Raw genomic sequence first — 16,935 nt, 5'->3', positions numbered from 1 at the left:
CTAATTCAAATGTGGCTCCAACTATATATGCATCAGATAACCCCTGTGAGCCTCTTCAACCTAAGTTTTCCCTCAGTTAACTATGCTGAAGGCAGCACAGCAAAGGTTAAGGCTTGTCAGACTTATGGGGAAGCAGCAGCATCTATAAGCATTGATATAGACATTGGTCATTTCTTCAAGCTATTTTTCAAAGGATTCGGCAATGTGCTCTAGTTCCCTTACAGAGAAAATGAAAATCTAACTTTGCCCTGCAAGTTTAGCTATGAAATTGGTTGTTCAGGCCAAGAATCCACGGAGATTTTCAACTCCTTTATCAAACCTTGCACTTTGCCAGCCGAATTTCATCATGGGAGATTAGTACAATCCACCTATGAATTCTATTATCCAAACATGGTGGCCAGACAATTAGGATGTGGCCAACTGCCTCCAAAATTCCTCTTCTCAACAATCATAAAGTCAAGGGAAGTAATAACAGAAGGAATGGAAGCCAAGAAGGTCTTTGAATTAGGATGGGAATTGCCAATATACGAACCATCTCCATTTGGGCTAATAGATGTTGCTCATCCCTTCTTCGTTTCTTGGTGGCAAGAATGGCATGCTCATATCTTCAATATATCAGTTCATTCTTTATGCAAAAACTTGCAACCCGATTTTGCTTCTGACAGTGAGGTAATTTCATTATGCCCATCATTTCTTGTTCTTGAATCCACTTCTCATTTTAACATCTGGTCATGCACAGGATCTTGAGTTTACTCCCCCAGCCAAAGCAATCTAGTACTATTCGGCTGGTCCCAAGCCTGCTCTGGGGTTTGATGCTCCAAACTTAAAGGAATTCATGAAAACTTCTGCAACTTTGGATTCAGCACCTCTAAAGGCACTCATGAGAACTCCTGCTACTTCAGCTGCTGCATCTTCGAGAGGAAAAAGCAAAAGGAAAATACCTGAAAGTTTTCTCTTACCCAAAAAACCAAGGACCAAGAAAGCCAGATTATCCCTTAAGGCATGAATCTTTTGTTTTCTTATCAGGTCAACCATCTCACTTAGCAGTAAGCCTGACTACCTCTATATTCATCACTTCATTGCAGCCACAAGTCGAAATTCCCACACTGGGCAATACCTCAGCGCCTGCAGAACCAACCCCTGAAGTTTCTACTGAAGATGAAGAAATTCATGATAGCGAAATTTCAGAGACTCATGAAGCTGAAGGTTCAAAGGCTCATAAACCTGATGAGACTATAGGTAACATTGTTTAACCAATTCTCCTTTTCTTTCTTTTAAATAACATCTATTCTCTTACGCTCATTATCATTTACTTCACTGAAAATAGATGAAATCTTAGACGAACTGGCAAGGGAAACCTCTCCTGATCAAGCTCCAAACCTGTCCCCTCTGAATCTTCAGCCAAGTTCCCCAGCAAGCCAGGGTATAACCCATCCCGATGATCAACCAGCTCAGCAGGTAATTCCTTGTTTTACACTATATTTTAGTAAAATTACCCAGTCGGCTAACACCTTCTTTCTTTTCTTTTCTTTTCTTTAGAAGAACATCACTAAATCGACCACCAGTTACTCCTTCTCTATTGAGGACTACATCATTGAGAAAGGTGAAGAAATTACTTCCCATCAAACCTTATCGCTGGAAAATCAGGCCCGGCTAAAAGAGGTGATCATTCTGCTAAACAAGGATACCATCAGTCTAGTTCAGGATGCAGACCAGATAAAAGACCTCCTTGAACTCATTGATCAAGATATCCCCTCTGCTCTCAAGCCCCCCCTAGAATCTGCAGCCCATCTTGATGACTATTTTGCTATGGTGAGAAGGGCAACCAAAAATATATCTTCGAGGACCGCTCTGCAGAAGGATAGATCTCTGAAAAAACTGGAGATTAAAGATCTTCATTCTTATATCCAGACTACGAGAAATTCCTTGGCAACCTTGGAGCATGAACTGAAAACCATGGAGGATGAAAAAAGCAGACTAGAAGCTCAACTAGCCGAACTGAATGCCAAAATTCAGTCTCACAGGGCCCATATAACTAACTTGCCAAAGAACATAGAAGCAGCTTCACTAAAGATAGCTTCGACCATCAAAGAAGACCAGCAGATCAAAACTAAGTTATCCAGCATCCAGAGTTCTGAAGATGAAGATCAAAAAGTGCTAGATAACGTTAGCCGAATCAGGACTGAGGCCATAGAGGCAATCAATCATCTTCTGAACCAGTAGACATTGGGTTTGTAATAAATTTAAGTGTGATATCTTCTTTCCCTTGATTAACCAGCTTTATGTTTACTTATTTTTTATTCATTCGAAAGCAATCGGCCCCTTTCCCTTAAATTACTCGATTAGAATGTAGCCGATTATCTCTATTCTTCCGATAGCCGAACGAATCCAATTCAAATATTGTGAGGGTATAACCGAACAATGTCGGCTCCAACAAACCAGGGAGATATTCAAGCGACGTTCGACTTAACCCATGCCTAGCCCAGCCCAGTAACGGCCCAACCGAAAAGCCGAAAGGGAAAAAACCTACTCCGCCGTTCGGGATTCTCGCCCCACAACCCCATGGAATTCGCCACGATCCTTCGCTTCGGCTTATAAATAGACCCTTCCGTTAGCCTTCATCGCTATCTTCGCCTTAGCGTTCTCACATCCGTCTCCTCCACTTCCTTCGTTCGATTCATTCCAGAAGAAAACCCTAACCTCCATCAAAGCAAATGACGAACAGTGGCAACCGTGGCAAGCGTCCTGCCGATGGAGAGGCTGAAGGAAGCAGAGCATCGCGCTGCCGGCGTCGTGGGTATGATTCGGCTCTTTGCCCCCTTTGCAATTTCCTTGTTCATCTCTTAATTTCGATTTTTCCTTCCTCATTCATCAGGATAAGGGTCATCAGCTCCAGCCAATACCATCTCCTTCCTCCGGTGACGGCAGCTCAACCGGGAACTCCATCATCCGGCTCCTCCGGGTCTTCCAGCTCTTCAAGCTCTTACCATTCCAATCCTTGGGGTTTGGCAGAACCAGCAGATGCACACCATCCATACTCTCACGAGGAGGCGCTCAAGTTTCGCCAGGAGAGGGACGAAGCCCGGGAGGAGCTAGGCGACGTCTCCAAGAAGTTCGGCATCGATCAAGCCGAATGGGAGGACCAGCGGAAGCAATTCTGCGACGCCATCACCGGTTTGATATCTTCATTTAGTTTTATCATCCTGACTTCCTTTGCTTGCCGACCCATTTCTTCTTTTCTGCCCAGCTCTTTCCGCGGAGAATGACCGCTTGAAGGCGGCGGCGAACAAGATCGCCGACAAGGTGAATGCCCAGGGGGAGACATCCGAAGCACGCCTTGATGCTGTGGATGGCCACATTGATTAGGCCGTCATCCAAGGTGTGCACCTCGGCGCTTCTCTCGGGCTGGCGGCAATGACCTCCCAAACCAACGAGGACTACTCCTCCCAACCAGTTGGCTTCGTTGGAGGATGCCCGGACGAGATCGACGACATTGATGAACGTCTGGAGGCCTACGATGATCATGCCGCTGCCCTTGCTGAAATCACAAACCCCCAGTCCGTCCTCAACAAGTTATTTGAGGAGTAGTTTGTATTAGGATGAACTTTTATAAATAATCTCGTCCTTTGGAATAATATTTACTTCTTTGACTCTTTTCGGTAAAATTCCACTTGCGATTGTCAGAAAAATGCTGAAAACAACCCAGTTTTGGATAAACATTCTTGTGCTAGAGGCAATGCAAACTGCATCGGCTATTTTGTGCTAAAGGCGATATGAACGATATCGGCTATTCTCAGTCTTGTATCTGATTTTTAGGCTAAAGGCGATTTTCTCTTTGTCGGTTTTTCTGATTTACATTCATGAACCAACCTCAACACTGGGGTAGTATTTCTTAAGAAATCTTCCATTGATAGCTCTGGTAAACCCCTCCCCAAATAAAGTCTTCAATATGTATGCATTGCCAGGTACACATTCTACTATTCGGAAAGGACCTTCCCAATTTGGAGACCATTTGCCGAACGCTCTATCCTTTGTTCCAACTGGCAATATAGTTTTCCAAACCAAATCTCCTTCTGCGAATTGCTTCAGCCTAACTCTTTTGTTATAATACCTGGCAACGCGTATTTTATTTTTCTCAATATTTTCCAATGCCTTGAGACGAATCAAATGTAAATCTTCCAATTCATCTATCATCAGATTCTTATAATCTTCATCTGCCAATTCTTTCTGTAACACAACTCGCCTTGAATCTGACCGTAATTCCCATGGTAGTACGGCATGATGCCCATAAACCAGTTCATAGGGAGACGTTTGAGTGGATCCATGACAAGCCATTCGGTAAGCCCACAGTGCTTCACTAAGAACCAAGTGCCATCTCCTTGGTTTTTCATCAATCTTTTTCTGAATGATTTTAATCATAATCTTATTTGATGCTTCTGCCTGACCATTAGCTTGTGCATAATAAGGAGAAGAATTATACAACTTAATCCCCATACTTTCAGCAAAGTCACAGAATTCTGAAGAAGTAAACTGAGTTCCTTGATCAGTTGTTATAGTCTGAGGAATCCCGAATCTGTGAACTATATGCTCCTTAACAAAACTGATCATATTTTCTGACGTTACCTTCTTCAAAGGGATAGCTTCTACCCACTTGGTGAAATAATCCGTGGCCAAGAGTACAAATTTGTGTCCCTTACTAGAAGGAGGATTGATCTGACCAATTAAATCTATACCCCATCCTCTGAACGGCCAAGGCTTGATTATAGGATTCATAGCAGACGCTGGAACTTTTTGAATATTGCCGAATTTTTGACAATTGTGACACCCTTTGTAATATTCAAAACAATCTTCCAACATAGTTGGCCAAAAATAACCAGTTCTCCTAATTATCCACTTCATCCGATAAGCTGACTGATGTGCACCACACAATCCTTCGTGAACCTCATACATCACTTTCTTGGCCTCTTCTTGACTTAAACATTTGAGCAATACTCCATCGATGGACTTGTAATATAACTGATCATCAAGAAACACAAATTTGAGAGCTTTGTACCTGAGTTTTCGGGAAACCTTTTGAGATGGATTTTTCAGATAATTGGTAACTTCGCATCTCCAATCACCATCTACTGGATCAGTATTTAAAACATCTTCCTCCATAGCAAAAACTTCCCGACTCTCTCGATATCCAGAAGCAGCTTGAGCTAACTTATTTGCTTCTTCATTGTACTCTCTAGGGATATGATGCAAGGTCACCATTAGAAAATTCTTCAAAAGTTCTCTGCACTCTTCATAATATTCTCTTAACACATTGTTCTTGCATTCATACTGATCATTTAGTTGATTAATCACCAACTCAGAATCCCCAAAGATTTCAACAGCAACGGCCTTTACTTCTATAAGAAGCTGCAGCCCTCTAAGCAATGCTTCATACTCTGTCTGGTTGTTAGTAACATGAAATTCAATAGGAACTGCATACTCAAAAGCTTTTCCTCGTGGGGAAATCAAAAGAATACCAGCACCACCACCTTTACTACAAGATGATCCATCGAAGAACAAGGCCCAAGGCACAATGCTTATCGCCTCAACAGAAAGATCCCGATGTTGGGTAATAAAATCGGCAATAATTTGACCCTTTACCGCCTTTGCCGATTCATATCTTAAATTAAATTCCGACAACGCTAAAATCCATTTGCCAATTCTTCCATTCAAAATCGGCATTGATAGCATATGTTTGATTACATCAAAACTAGAAACCACCACGCATTCGGAATTCAACAAATAGTGCCAAGACTTGGTACATGAGTAGTATACACATAAGCAAAGTTTTTCTGCAGCCGAATACCTTGTTTCCGGGTCTAACAGCTTTCGGCTAAGATAAGCTATGACTCTTTCTTTTCCTTCAAACTCTTGCATAAGGGCCGATCCTATCGTCAGGCTATCGGCCGCTACATACAGCTTAAAAGGCTTGTCAAGTTGTGGAGGTACCAGCACAGGTGGAGCCTTCATATATTGCTTGATCTCATCAAAAGCCTTTTGTTGTATGTCACCCCATACAAATTTTTGATCCTTCTTGAGCTTTAATAAAGGAGAAAAGGGCAAAACTCTCTCTGATAAATTGGATATGAATCTTCTTACAAAGTTGATTTTGACTAACAATGATTGTAATTCCGTGAGATTAGTTGGTGGCACAACTTTGTCTATTGCTTCCATGCTCTTTTTCCCAACTTCAATTCCTCCTTTACGGACTAAAAATCCCAAAAACTCAACAGCCGAAACTCCAAAGGCACATTTGTTTGGATTCATCTTCAAGCCATGCTTTCTTGTGCACTCCAGAGTCTTTCTTAAATCGGCTAAATGTCTTTCATGATCTCTAGATTTGACTACTACATCATCGATGTAGATTTCTACAATCTTGCCGATCAGCTCGTGAAAAATATAATTCATAGCTCTTTGATAAGTTGCACCGGCATTCTTTAACCCAAACGTCATGACTATCCATTCGAACAAACCAATATGACCAGGACATCTAAAAGCTGTTTTCGAAATATCTTCTATTGCCATAAAAATTTGGTTATAGCCAGCATTACCATCCATAAAACTAATGACTTCATAACCTGCTGCTGCATCTACCAGCAAATCGGCAACTGGCATTGGGTAACCATCCATGGGAGTAGCCTTATTAAGATTCCTGAAATCTATGCAAACTCTCATTTTTCCATTTTTTTTGTATACCGGTACTATATTTGAAATCCACTCTGCATACTTGCATGGCCGAATGAAGTTTGCTTCTATTAACCTTTCAACCTCCTTCTTCACATCGGCCAATACTTCCTCTTTGTATATCTTCCTTGGAGGTTGTTTATAAGGACGAAATCCAGGTTTAATGGGTAATCGATGCTCAACAATGGAACGATCCAATCTAGGCATTTCCGTGTAATCCCAAGCAAAACAATCTTTAAACTCTTTCAACAAATCTATCAACTTTGATTTATATTCTAGGTCTAACTTTGCACTAATATACATCGGCCTTGGCTTAGATCCATCACCAACATTAATTTCTTCCAATTTATCAGCCGACATAAAACCACGTCCCAACTTTCCTTTGTTGCCATCAACAGGATTTCCCATTAAAAATTGCTATGAGAGCCGACTGCTTGGATCGGCTGTTGGCCTTCGCTGAAAACATTTACAGGACCTTCTTTCCACACTTTTCCAGAGAAGCAATCGATGCCCTCATATTCCCAATAGGTAGATTCTGTGGCAGCAACACTCACCGAATTATCACCATGTACAACTTCAACATCATCTCCAATCCATTGAATGAGAATTTGATGCATAGTTGAAGGAATGCAACAATTAGCATGGATCCAATCTCTGCCCAAGAGTAGACTATATGCCCCCTTGCCATCAATGACAAAAAAGGTGGTAATCAGAGTTTTTGACCCAATAGTCAACTCGACATGGATAGCACCTCGGGTATCAGAAGGATTGCCAGCAAAGTCCCTAAGCACCATGTCAGTTTGCAACAAATCTTCATTAGTCATCCCAAGTTTCCTGAAGGTAGTATAAGGCATGATATTGATAGCAGCCCCTCCATCAACAAACATCTTGGTCAAAGGCTTGCCATTGACATATCCTTTTAAATATAGTGGTCTCAAGTGACGATTCTTGATTGGTTTGTCAAAAACAGCTTGCTGTGTTAATACAAGCTGAGCCATCAAATCCTGACATTCACTTTCATCAAAATCAGAGTACACCTCTTCTTGGACATCTTGGCTTTCGGGAGCTATAAACTCTGATGGGAGGAAGAAAGCCATGCAAGCATTAGCCGAAGGACCACATCCATCAGGCTTCTTTTTAGGACGCCATATTTGCTTTGTTTCGGTAACTTCCTGTTCCAACTCCCTATTCCTCAACCGTTGCACTCTTCTTTTCTGACTTTTCCTCAGGCCTGGAGGACACCACTGTCCTTTTTGCCATACGTATTTATAGAAGTCAGCTTCTTCATCATGCACTCTATCATGAATCCAACCTGAACCTGCAACTCTTTTCCTTTGCTGATTCTCAAAGTCATCTATTTTTAAGCGCCGATCATCTTCAGGAACCTTCGTTCCAAGTCTTTCATAGACGGGACGGCGGTTGACTCGAGATTGCCTATACTCGGAGTACTGAGCACTACACTCTGGACAATTATTTCTTGCAGGCAACCTCAAGCCTTCATTCCAACAATGCCTAAAGAACGAACAACCCCAATGAGACTGCTCCTGTTCTGTCATGTATTCTTCTTGCTCCCTTCGGTATACTTCTTTCTCATACCTCCGGCATTCTTCCATAAACCATTGTTTCTTACAGTATTCCTTCTCTTGTTCCCTCTGCCACTTGTTTAGCAAAATACGTGTTGTAACTCTGGGTTTGGAAGTTTGACCTTTCTCGGTTCGGCTACTCTGAAACCGAACTCGTTGCTGCAACTCTTTACTGGTGACTTGCCGATCCGGGTCAACAGCACCACTCTCCTTTGCTCTATCAGAAAGTCAACACTTTCACCTTGCCTTTACCTTTGAGATCATTGGCAGAGACCATATTCACAGAGAAAGAAATCATATTTTGTGGAAAAGGCTGATCATCAATTTTCATCTTGCCATCAAACCTCAAGTGTCCCTCTTGGATAGCTTTCTGGATTCGTATTCTGAACACTCGGCAATCATTGATAGAGTGAGAATTAGTGTTATGAAAGCCACAATACTTTTTGTCTTTCACTCCTTCAGGACGTAACATAGGATGTCCTTCTAGCAACTTGATGCGTCCTTCCTTTATCAACAATGCAAAAAGTCTGTCTGCCTTAGTAACATCGAAATCATAGGTTCCCTTTTGTTGTTTCAACCAGCGTTGACTAACTTGAGTGGGTTCCTTTGCCCAATTTAACTCAGCTGCAGCTATCTCATCTTCATCAATATACTCAGTCGCTTCATCCAAAAAGCCTTGATACACCTCATTAGTGGCATTGTTCTTCTGAAAGCGATTATCTCTCCTAAATCCTTGGGCTTGATTACTCATAGCTGCTAAACGCTGTGCAAGTTGGCCAAGATCATCAAACTCTAAACCGAACAACTTCTCCCTGATATTCGGCAACATTCCTGCTATAGCTATTCCAGGTAGTTGATCATCTGGTAAATTTAGAGAATAACACATATTCTTGGTCTCCCTAAATCTGCGAAGATACTCCAATGGTGTCTCATTCGTTCTCATCCTCAGACTCATGAGATCAACCAACTTCTTCTCATTAGTACCCATATAGAAATATGAATGAAACTTCTGCTCTAGTTCTGCCCACGTACCAATGGAATGAGCTGGTAGAGACGTGAACCATGTGAAAGCTGGTCCTGTAAGAGACAAAGGAAAATATCGAATTCTCCAAGCTTCATCTGAAGCAGCTTCTCCAAGTTGCATTAAGTACCGACTGACGTGCTCTATGGTACTAGTATCATCTTGACCAGAAAACTTGGTCAAATCTGTTGGAGGCTTCACCCTTGGAGGCAACGCCACTCTGTTGTACCATTCTGGATAAGGAGACTTGTATGAATAGGATTGATTCTTTGGCTTCAGGCCAAACTGATTTTGCATCATATCAGCCATCCTGTGCATCAAAACATCAATGCCTGGATCCTGATTTCCTTGTACTTGCACTCCAGAAGGCAATCCTGAAACACTTCTATATCCTGGATTTGGCACAGCATTGATAGCACTGTAATCAGTAAATTCTTGATACCCATCTCCATACATATTCTTCTGCAATCTATTTGATACTGGAGAAACTCTATAAGCTGAAGGTGGCACTTCTCCTGTGGTACCAAATGTCACCTGGCCATAGGTGGGATGTGATTGCTTTTCAGCGTGAGTCAATCCACCTATATTTGAAGGCGACGCTACTTCTTTTCCAACAGGCTTCTCTTGATGCTTTGGAACATTGAAAAGCGTCGGCCCACTGAGTGGTCCAACATTTTCTTCGAAATATTTATCAACCATTGGACCAAAAGTACTGATCATGATTGCCCGAAAGGTATTCAGAAAAGCTGTGTGATGATTTGTCATGGTTTCTCCCATAGTTTTATAAACCAGGGCTGCCATCTTCTGAGCATCCTCCTCTTCAGTGTAATCAGTTTGATGCGGAAGAAGAACCCTTGGCATTGATTGCTTTTGAAATACTTTATTGCTCTTGTTTTTGGAAAAAGACATCAAGCATTTCTGTTGGTATTGCTCACATGCTTGTAGCACTAAATCTTTGTAATTATCTGGCAATTCTGCCATGCTTACATCCAGAACATGATCATTGTTGATCTCAGATGCCATGTTGAACTAGCAGATGGTCCCACCGGGCGTGCCAAAAAGTGTGTTGACACAAAATGTGACGCACTGTGCCTCACACACAGCAAGCCGAAAAGCGTAGCTTCAATTGGATTCCCGGGTGTTTCGTTATCCGGAAGCGTGCCAGTCAGTTTGACCTGAAAACTAACAAGGGATAAAACAATTTAAATGTCAAACCGAAACATGTCGGGTAATACCAGACAGTTCCACATATACGGCCCTGAAGCCACTTACAACGACATACAGCTATAGAGAGCTGTCTGCCAATGAGTTCATAAACCGTTTCGGCTAATCGTAAGATGAATGCACGTGGAAATCTGAGCGCCGAATACACATGCATGGGAAGATATATTTGAACAAGTGCAATTAATTATGAGTTAACGCATAACCAAACTCGGCAGTCCAGCCGAATTGGGGTCCATGAAGAAGGAACGTGCAAATAAAAACGATTAAACTAATCCAAAACCTGCATCTGCCGCACGACACCTGATTTTGTTAAAGCTTAAACATGATTAACATGCATGAACCCGCGACATGTGACAACCTAGATTAAAATAATTCGGCCATTATGAGCACACTACCTGGTTGCAAAGATATTATGAAAAAAACAATGATCGTTGAAACACGAATAAAACCACAAGAGAGAGAAGGCCGAACAATATCAATCTAGATTGGGCAGAAGTGTTTTGCAAATATACATATAAAATGTTCCATAGCATGCAACACTGGATAACTTAATCAATCTATTTAGATTTGCCATATCTAAAAGAGCCGATAACTATCTTGCTTTCACTAAGCATATTGAGTAAACGCCTGCCGCACGGTATCTACTCATACACAAAGCATAAACAAAGACTTCTTGATTGTCAAGCAAAGATCCGCCGCACGACCATTGAAAACAAACAAGACTACTTGCATCACGTCTAAATCCACCGCATGATACTAAACATGATAACAAGGTTGTCGGAACTTACGGAGGTCGACGGATCGATGATTCCTCTCGAAGAACTCGACGACACGACAAGAGGACTCGAAAGTTGGCACGGGGCCGGTTGTATTGATTTGGTTGTGAACCCCTTTTACAATGGTCGAGGGTCAATATTTATACCCTAGACAAAATGTGAGTCCTAGAGGACTACGATTTACAAAGGAACTTCTAAACAAACTTGGAAACTTACGATCCCTTACCCTAAACTTATAGATTCCCTTATTATTACAACTCTCATCTTTCCGATCGGTCTTGCCTGCCATCTTCTGCTTTCCCGAATGGAGTTACCGCCTTCTAGGGTAACCGACCGCACAAGCATTTAGCCGACCGCTTATTTTGTTTGCCGAACACCCTTCTTCCCGCATGTGGGTCTACCTGTCATCTTCCAGAATCGACCAAAATCCAGTGTTAACACTAATATATACCATTGGGAGATTTGTGAGAAACTATGTAATCAGTGGTAAATTGATGAGCCTCCTGATTATTATTATTCCGATATACTGATGCAATTATGCATTTACATGTGCCCTCTCCAAAATGTAGGTATCGACACCAAATGTATCCATCAACAATTGACCTATCTGCTTCCTTCTCGGCTTTGTAAGTTCTTCCTTCAGCCATCTACATTCTGAGTTGTAAATTAAGAAAGTATGGTTATTATTTTCACAACTTATTTAGACATATCGAAGCGTATAGATAAATAAATTGAGTTATATAAAATCTTCATAGATACTTTATGGGAAGTAGGTGCAAGTCCGATTATAGACACTTTATATCATTTTGACATAGATGCAGCTTTGCCGCTTGTATATAATTCCTGCTATTGATGTGTTCAAAATTAATGATTTTTTAGCGTAGAAACTATGATGTCTACAGTTCGGTTGGAATTGTGCAAGTTTATTAGTCTGGGCATCTCCCATTGTTTTCATGTATACGATGATATTGGTTGACAATGTCTACAGATAGTTAGGATCTGGGAAAAATTGCCGACTTAGCGAGAACCAATAAAGAATATTTTACTATAGGAGTTCAAATTTCCTAGGTGTTGTGCTTGCATCATCTATGTACAATTAATTCTGTTTTCTCTATGTTAGGACCCAAAAAAAAGGGTCTCCAGACTTTGTCTTTTAAGCCTTTCTTTGTCAGCCAAAATTTCAGGTACCACTCCTATCTCTTTCGTGCTTCTTCCTCGTCTTCTCAGCTTGGTTGGTTCCAATTGTTTCTTCCTCATCCTCAGTTATCATAATTTAGCAAACCTATTAGTGATATAAAAAGCACTCTCCGGACATTGACACAAATTTCTCGCTGGACATCTCCGACGACGATGAACATGGCTGAAAATCTGACCGCAGCTAGAAGTTCTGATCATCCTTGCATCCAGCCTGTTTGTTTGGCTGTGGCTTGTCGTAAATGATCGTAAATTTCTAGCCGGAACAGTATTTTTCTCTCACACAAACCAGCCAATAGTACTTCTTCACGAACCAACAACGATACGAACCAACCAACCGAACAGCCTACCATGTCGAAGCCCAACAGAGACCGCAGCCCACTGCCTGCTAACCTTGTATAATATTTCTACTCAACGCTCTATCATTTTTTTGGATAGTGCATCTGACAGAGCATGCAGTGCACATCGTACTAATCTTGTATAATATCATTACGCAGCACTCTGTAATGCTTTTCTATATGTATTGAAATCTGCCATCTGGCAAACCCGCTAGCCATGTAATATTCTGTATATATAGCTATACCAGCTACATGCGGCCTGTTCGGTTGGCTGGTTCGTATCGTTGCTGGTTCGTGAAGAAGTACTGCTGGCTGGTTTGTGTGAGAGAAAAATACCGTTCTGGTTGGAAATTTACGATCGTTTACGACAAGCCACAGCCAAACGAACAGGCTGATGGTACTTCAATCTATAAGCACTATCATGCTTGCCACCATTACAGCTGTCGTGTTCCAAATCACCATACTGATGTTACATGTTATTGTCGCCACCACGAAGCAATCTAAGATCCTTTACTCTCGCGTTGGGTAGCGCTACAGTCAAATGGTTCGATACCCATTCGACATCCTCTCCAACAACAGCACCCGAAAGAGAATCATTTATGCAAATGGGTTTCCAGAAGAGAGGATACGCATATTTGGGTCGTGCCTCTCAGACAACCCAAAATGGATCTTTCGTATAAATACTTTTTTGAAGACTCATTTTAAGTCTCATGTTATCTATTTTAGGTTTAGATACCCATATAAGTGACAGTCTTACGCACCCCTATAGCAGAGGCCGCGCCAGATTCTCTGCCATTCACGATTTCACGTAGCAGGATCTTAACTGGCACTTGGCAGTTAGCTTGACCCGTTGCGTTTTCGTCTCATTGCAGCCTGAGCCTGGCCCTGGAGAGGCGCTTCCACTCGACGAGCCGCAGCAAGAACTCCATCACCTGCGCATCCACAACCACAAGCAGATCTTTTCTTAAAAAAACCATAGGCAGATAAAATCAGCGGCGGCGGAGTAGCTAGGCGCATACGCACTGGCGGCGGCTGCACAGGACGACCGAAGCGGACGTGAGATCGGCCGTGACCGCGACCGCGACCCCGACCCCGACCCCAACCCGTAGTGGCCTCTGTCGCCTGGTGGTGGTGGTCCAGACCAGGTCAGGTAGGCCACACGGGAAGGCCGTGTGACTGTGTCTGTGAGAAACAAACAAAGCGTCCGGAAAGCACAGGCGCGAGTAGTGGCGACACTGTGCGGCCGGGGCAGCGGAGAGGGAGATGTGGACACACACGGGGTCGACACGGAACGGATAGATAGAGATGCATGGATCATGCTGTAGGCTGCTGGATGGATCACTGACCTCGGCGGGCTCTTGGAGCGAGTAGGAGGCGGTGGTCTCCTTGGGGTGCTTGGACACGAGGATCCCGACGCCCTGGCCCTGGCCCCGGCGCCGCAGCACCTTGAAGGCGTCCTCGTCGGTGCGGTCGTCGCCGATGTACACGGGCAGCACGTTGCTGCAGTCCGCGAAGCCGAGCGACTCCAGCAGGAACTCCAGGGCCTTGCCCTTGTCCCACTTGATGGCGGGACGCACCTCCAGCACCATCCGCCCCTGCGTCAGCCGCAGCCTCGGGTACTCGCGCAGCACGCCCTTCACCGACTCTGACAGCTCGCCCCACATCTGAATATAGTATGATCTCAGTCACTTCACTTAACCATCACGAATTGACGATGCGTGGAGGTTACTGGCTAGTGCTGGATTTGGAGTTGCCGTTATACTGTGTTAATTTGCCAATAATCTACTACAATGGGGCACGGGCGAAGACAGATAAAGCTGAAAACGGCAAGAGAAAGAAAACGACGGCCATTTAGGATTATATAGTTACTGGATGGCGAACCTTTTCGTGGACGCGTCTGAAGTGGACGGAGACGCAGAACTTGTTGTTCTCCACCTTGGCCCCCGGGATGCAGCGCGTCGTCTCGACCAGGCGCTCGTGCACCTCCTCTATCATGGGCAGGAACTCGCTCGCCGGCTGGAACACAACTCCTTTTGCCTTGGCCTTTGCGTGCAGGGAAGAGGCCTTGGCTGGACCTTTGATGTCCATGCCGTGGCTGCCGGCGTAGTACAGCTCCGCCAGCTTCACGAACTCGAACACCTGCATGTGCGTCGGAATTAAAACCTCGGTTAGTTAGTTGCCGTCGTCGTCGGCGATGGTGGGTGCGTCATCGATGAAGGCCGGGCCGGCAATATAATGGGGGATCGATGCCGATGCATGGCTTGCTTTGGTGGGTGCGTACCTTGTCGCGGCACCGGCCGCTCACGATCGCCGTCGGGAAATGCTTGGCGACGCTACGCACGGCCATCCGCATCTGCTTGTTGGCCAAAAAAAATCAACAAACTCTTGTGAGCCTGAGCATGGACGACCGATCGAATAAGAGATAGTAGTGGCCACTACGCAACTAACGCTTAGTTAGCTAGCTCGTCTGCTCACCGTCTCGCTCATGAAGGCGGCGTCGGGGTCGTCCACGATGGGCGACAGCGTGCCGTCGTAGTCCAGGAACATGACGATCCGCTTGCCCTCGGATGCCGCCACGATCTGCTCGAACTTGCCCAGCGCCGACGGGTGCCGCACCATCCACGCGGCGCGCTCCTCGTCGACGGCGCCGGCGGCGAGCGCGGCCGCGGCCTTGGCGTGCGTGGGCGACGACGCGCGCATGGACTCCACGCCCCAGCACGCGCCGCCCAGCAGCCCAGCTGCCCCCGCGCCGAGCTCCACCTGCAGGCCGCACTTGCGCCGCACGACGGCGGCTGCGATCCCGGCGCCACGCGGCGGCGGGTACGCGAACAGCGTCGTCCCCGGGCAGGGGCACGACGCCTGCGCTGATGGCACGCCAACCTCCGGCACCGCCACGCTGGGCTTCGCCATCCCGATAGGTCGACTGATGATATATGATGATTATGAAGAACGCGGTCAGTTAGCAGCAGAGGCTGGAGATTGGTAAGAAATGATTGGTGTGGTGTGGATGCGTTGAGGAGGCGGGAGGGGGGCAGCTCGCATTTATAGCCGGCTGCAGGGCTGCGGGGAGAAGGGATCGGAGGCGACGACGGGGTGACGCGGATCCGGCGTGGGCCACTGCGGGCGGCCTTGGCCGCGTCCACCGCGCGCGGCCCAGCTCGGCGCCAGGTGCCTCGCGCGTGCACGTGCCGGGCCCGCCGCGGCGCATACGTGTGGGCCTCACGCGCGTGACACCTTTTGGCGTTTCCTTCCACGACAACGCTCTTCACTCGTTATTACACTAGCTGTTTGTTCGAGCTTTACAGCCCCGTTTTCTGTTGTCTCGGTGGGCTGAAACTCGTGCCTTACTCGTCCCGCGAGGGGTTTTCTGCTCCAGATTTTGTTGCGAATCGCAGTTTCTTGACCTGTAGAATGTCCATGAAGATTTGGTCGGTAAAGTTTGGTTAAAAAGATGCACATCATGGCATTCTGGAGGTTCATTCATTACTCGATACTTTTGATACCAAATTTGGATCCGTCTAGCAGGAAAATAATGGATTGGATTTGGATACTCCAAAATCTCAACTGGACTTTGCCTTTGTTGATGACTAGATCTATTTAGACTTGGGTGCATATATGGACCAAATGTAAATAGATAATTTGATATTCTATTGGCTAATCCAAGTCGCAACCCTTACCACTGTGAGAGTAGTGAGAGAGAAGAAGGGGGGTTACTCGAGCTATAAGACAATGCTCGATTGGTAGCTAACAACATTTCATCACCAAGTTCATTTTGCCAAGGTTTCCCGTGCTTCAGCTTGACAATCTGATGACCGTTGTGACTTTAGTTTAGTGGTCGAGGGGGCCCTAAATCAGTGAGATAATTAAGAATCCATACGTAGGATGGTCGACTTGTCGTCATCGACTCGCTGTCGTTATGTCCTAGTGTGACTCTAGGGGCTTGAGTCTACATATTATGCTCACGTTGGAGCGAGATTCAGGACGTGGCAAGACGCAGTGCTGTGTTTCATTCTCTTTCGATGATCGCTAGCAACAGGGCGATCTACTATCTCAATCTAGCATCCTTCCACGTGTCGCTA

At 44.8% G+C, this 16,935-nt stretch overlaps 1 protein-coding gene across 2 annotated transcripts; it reads right to left on the bottom strand.

The window, feature by feature from the left end:
* Positions 1 to 13,466: 13,466 nt before the first annotated feature.
* LOC136541902 (probable trehalose-phosphate phosphatase 7) lies at positions 13,467 to 15,859 on the bottom strand. 2 transcript variants are annotated; one of them, XM_066534076.1, is made up of 5 exons: positions 15,332 to 15,859; positions 15,138 to 15,209; positions 14,738 to 14,995; positions 14,203 to 14,520; positions 13,467 to 13,788 (listed from the first exon to the last, which is right to left on the bottom strand). In XM_066534076.1, the coding sequence occupies exons 1-5, from the start codon at positions 15,764 to 15,766 to the stop codon at positions 13,720 to 13,722; spliced, it is 1,152 nt and encodes a 383-aa protein (XP_066390173.1). In that variant the 5' UTR covers positions 15,767 to 15,859; the 3' UTR covers positions 13,467 to 13,719. The 2 variants fall into 2 exon arrangements, with proteins under 2 accessions (XP_066390173.1, XP_066390172.1); XM_066534075.1 differs by lacking the exon at positions 13,467 to 13,788 and having other exon boundaries at positions 13,795 to 14,520.
* Between the last annotated feature and the right edge of the window lie 1,076 nt (positions 15,860 to 16,935).

Source organism: Miscanthus floridulus, chromosome 3 (genome assembly GCF_019320115.1).
Source record: "Miscanthus floridulus cultivar M001 chromosome 3, ASM1932011v1, whole genome shotgun sequence".
Taxonomy (NCBI): domain Eukaryota; kingdom Viridiplantae; phylum Streptophyta; class Magnoliopsida; order Poales; family Poaceae; genus Miscanthus; species Miscanthus floridulus.
This window is presented reverse-complemented; position numbering and strand designations above follow the sequence as displayed.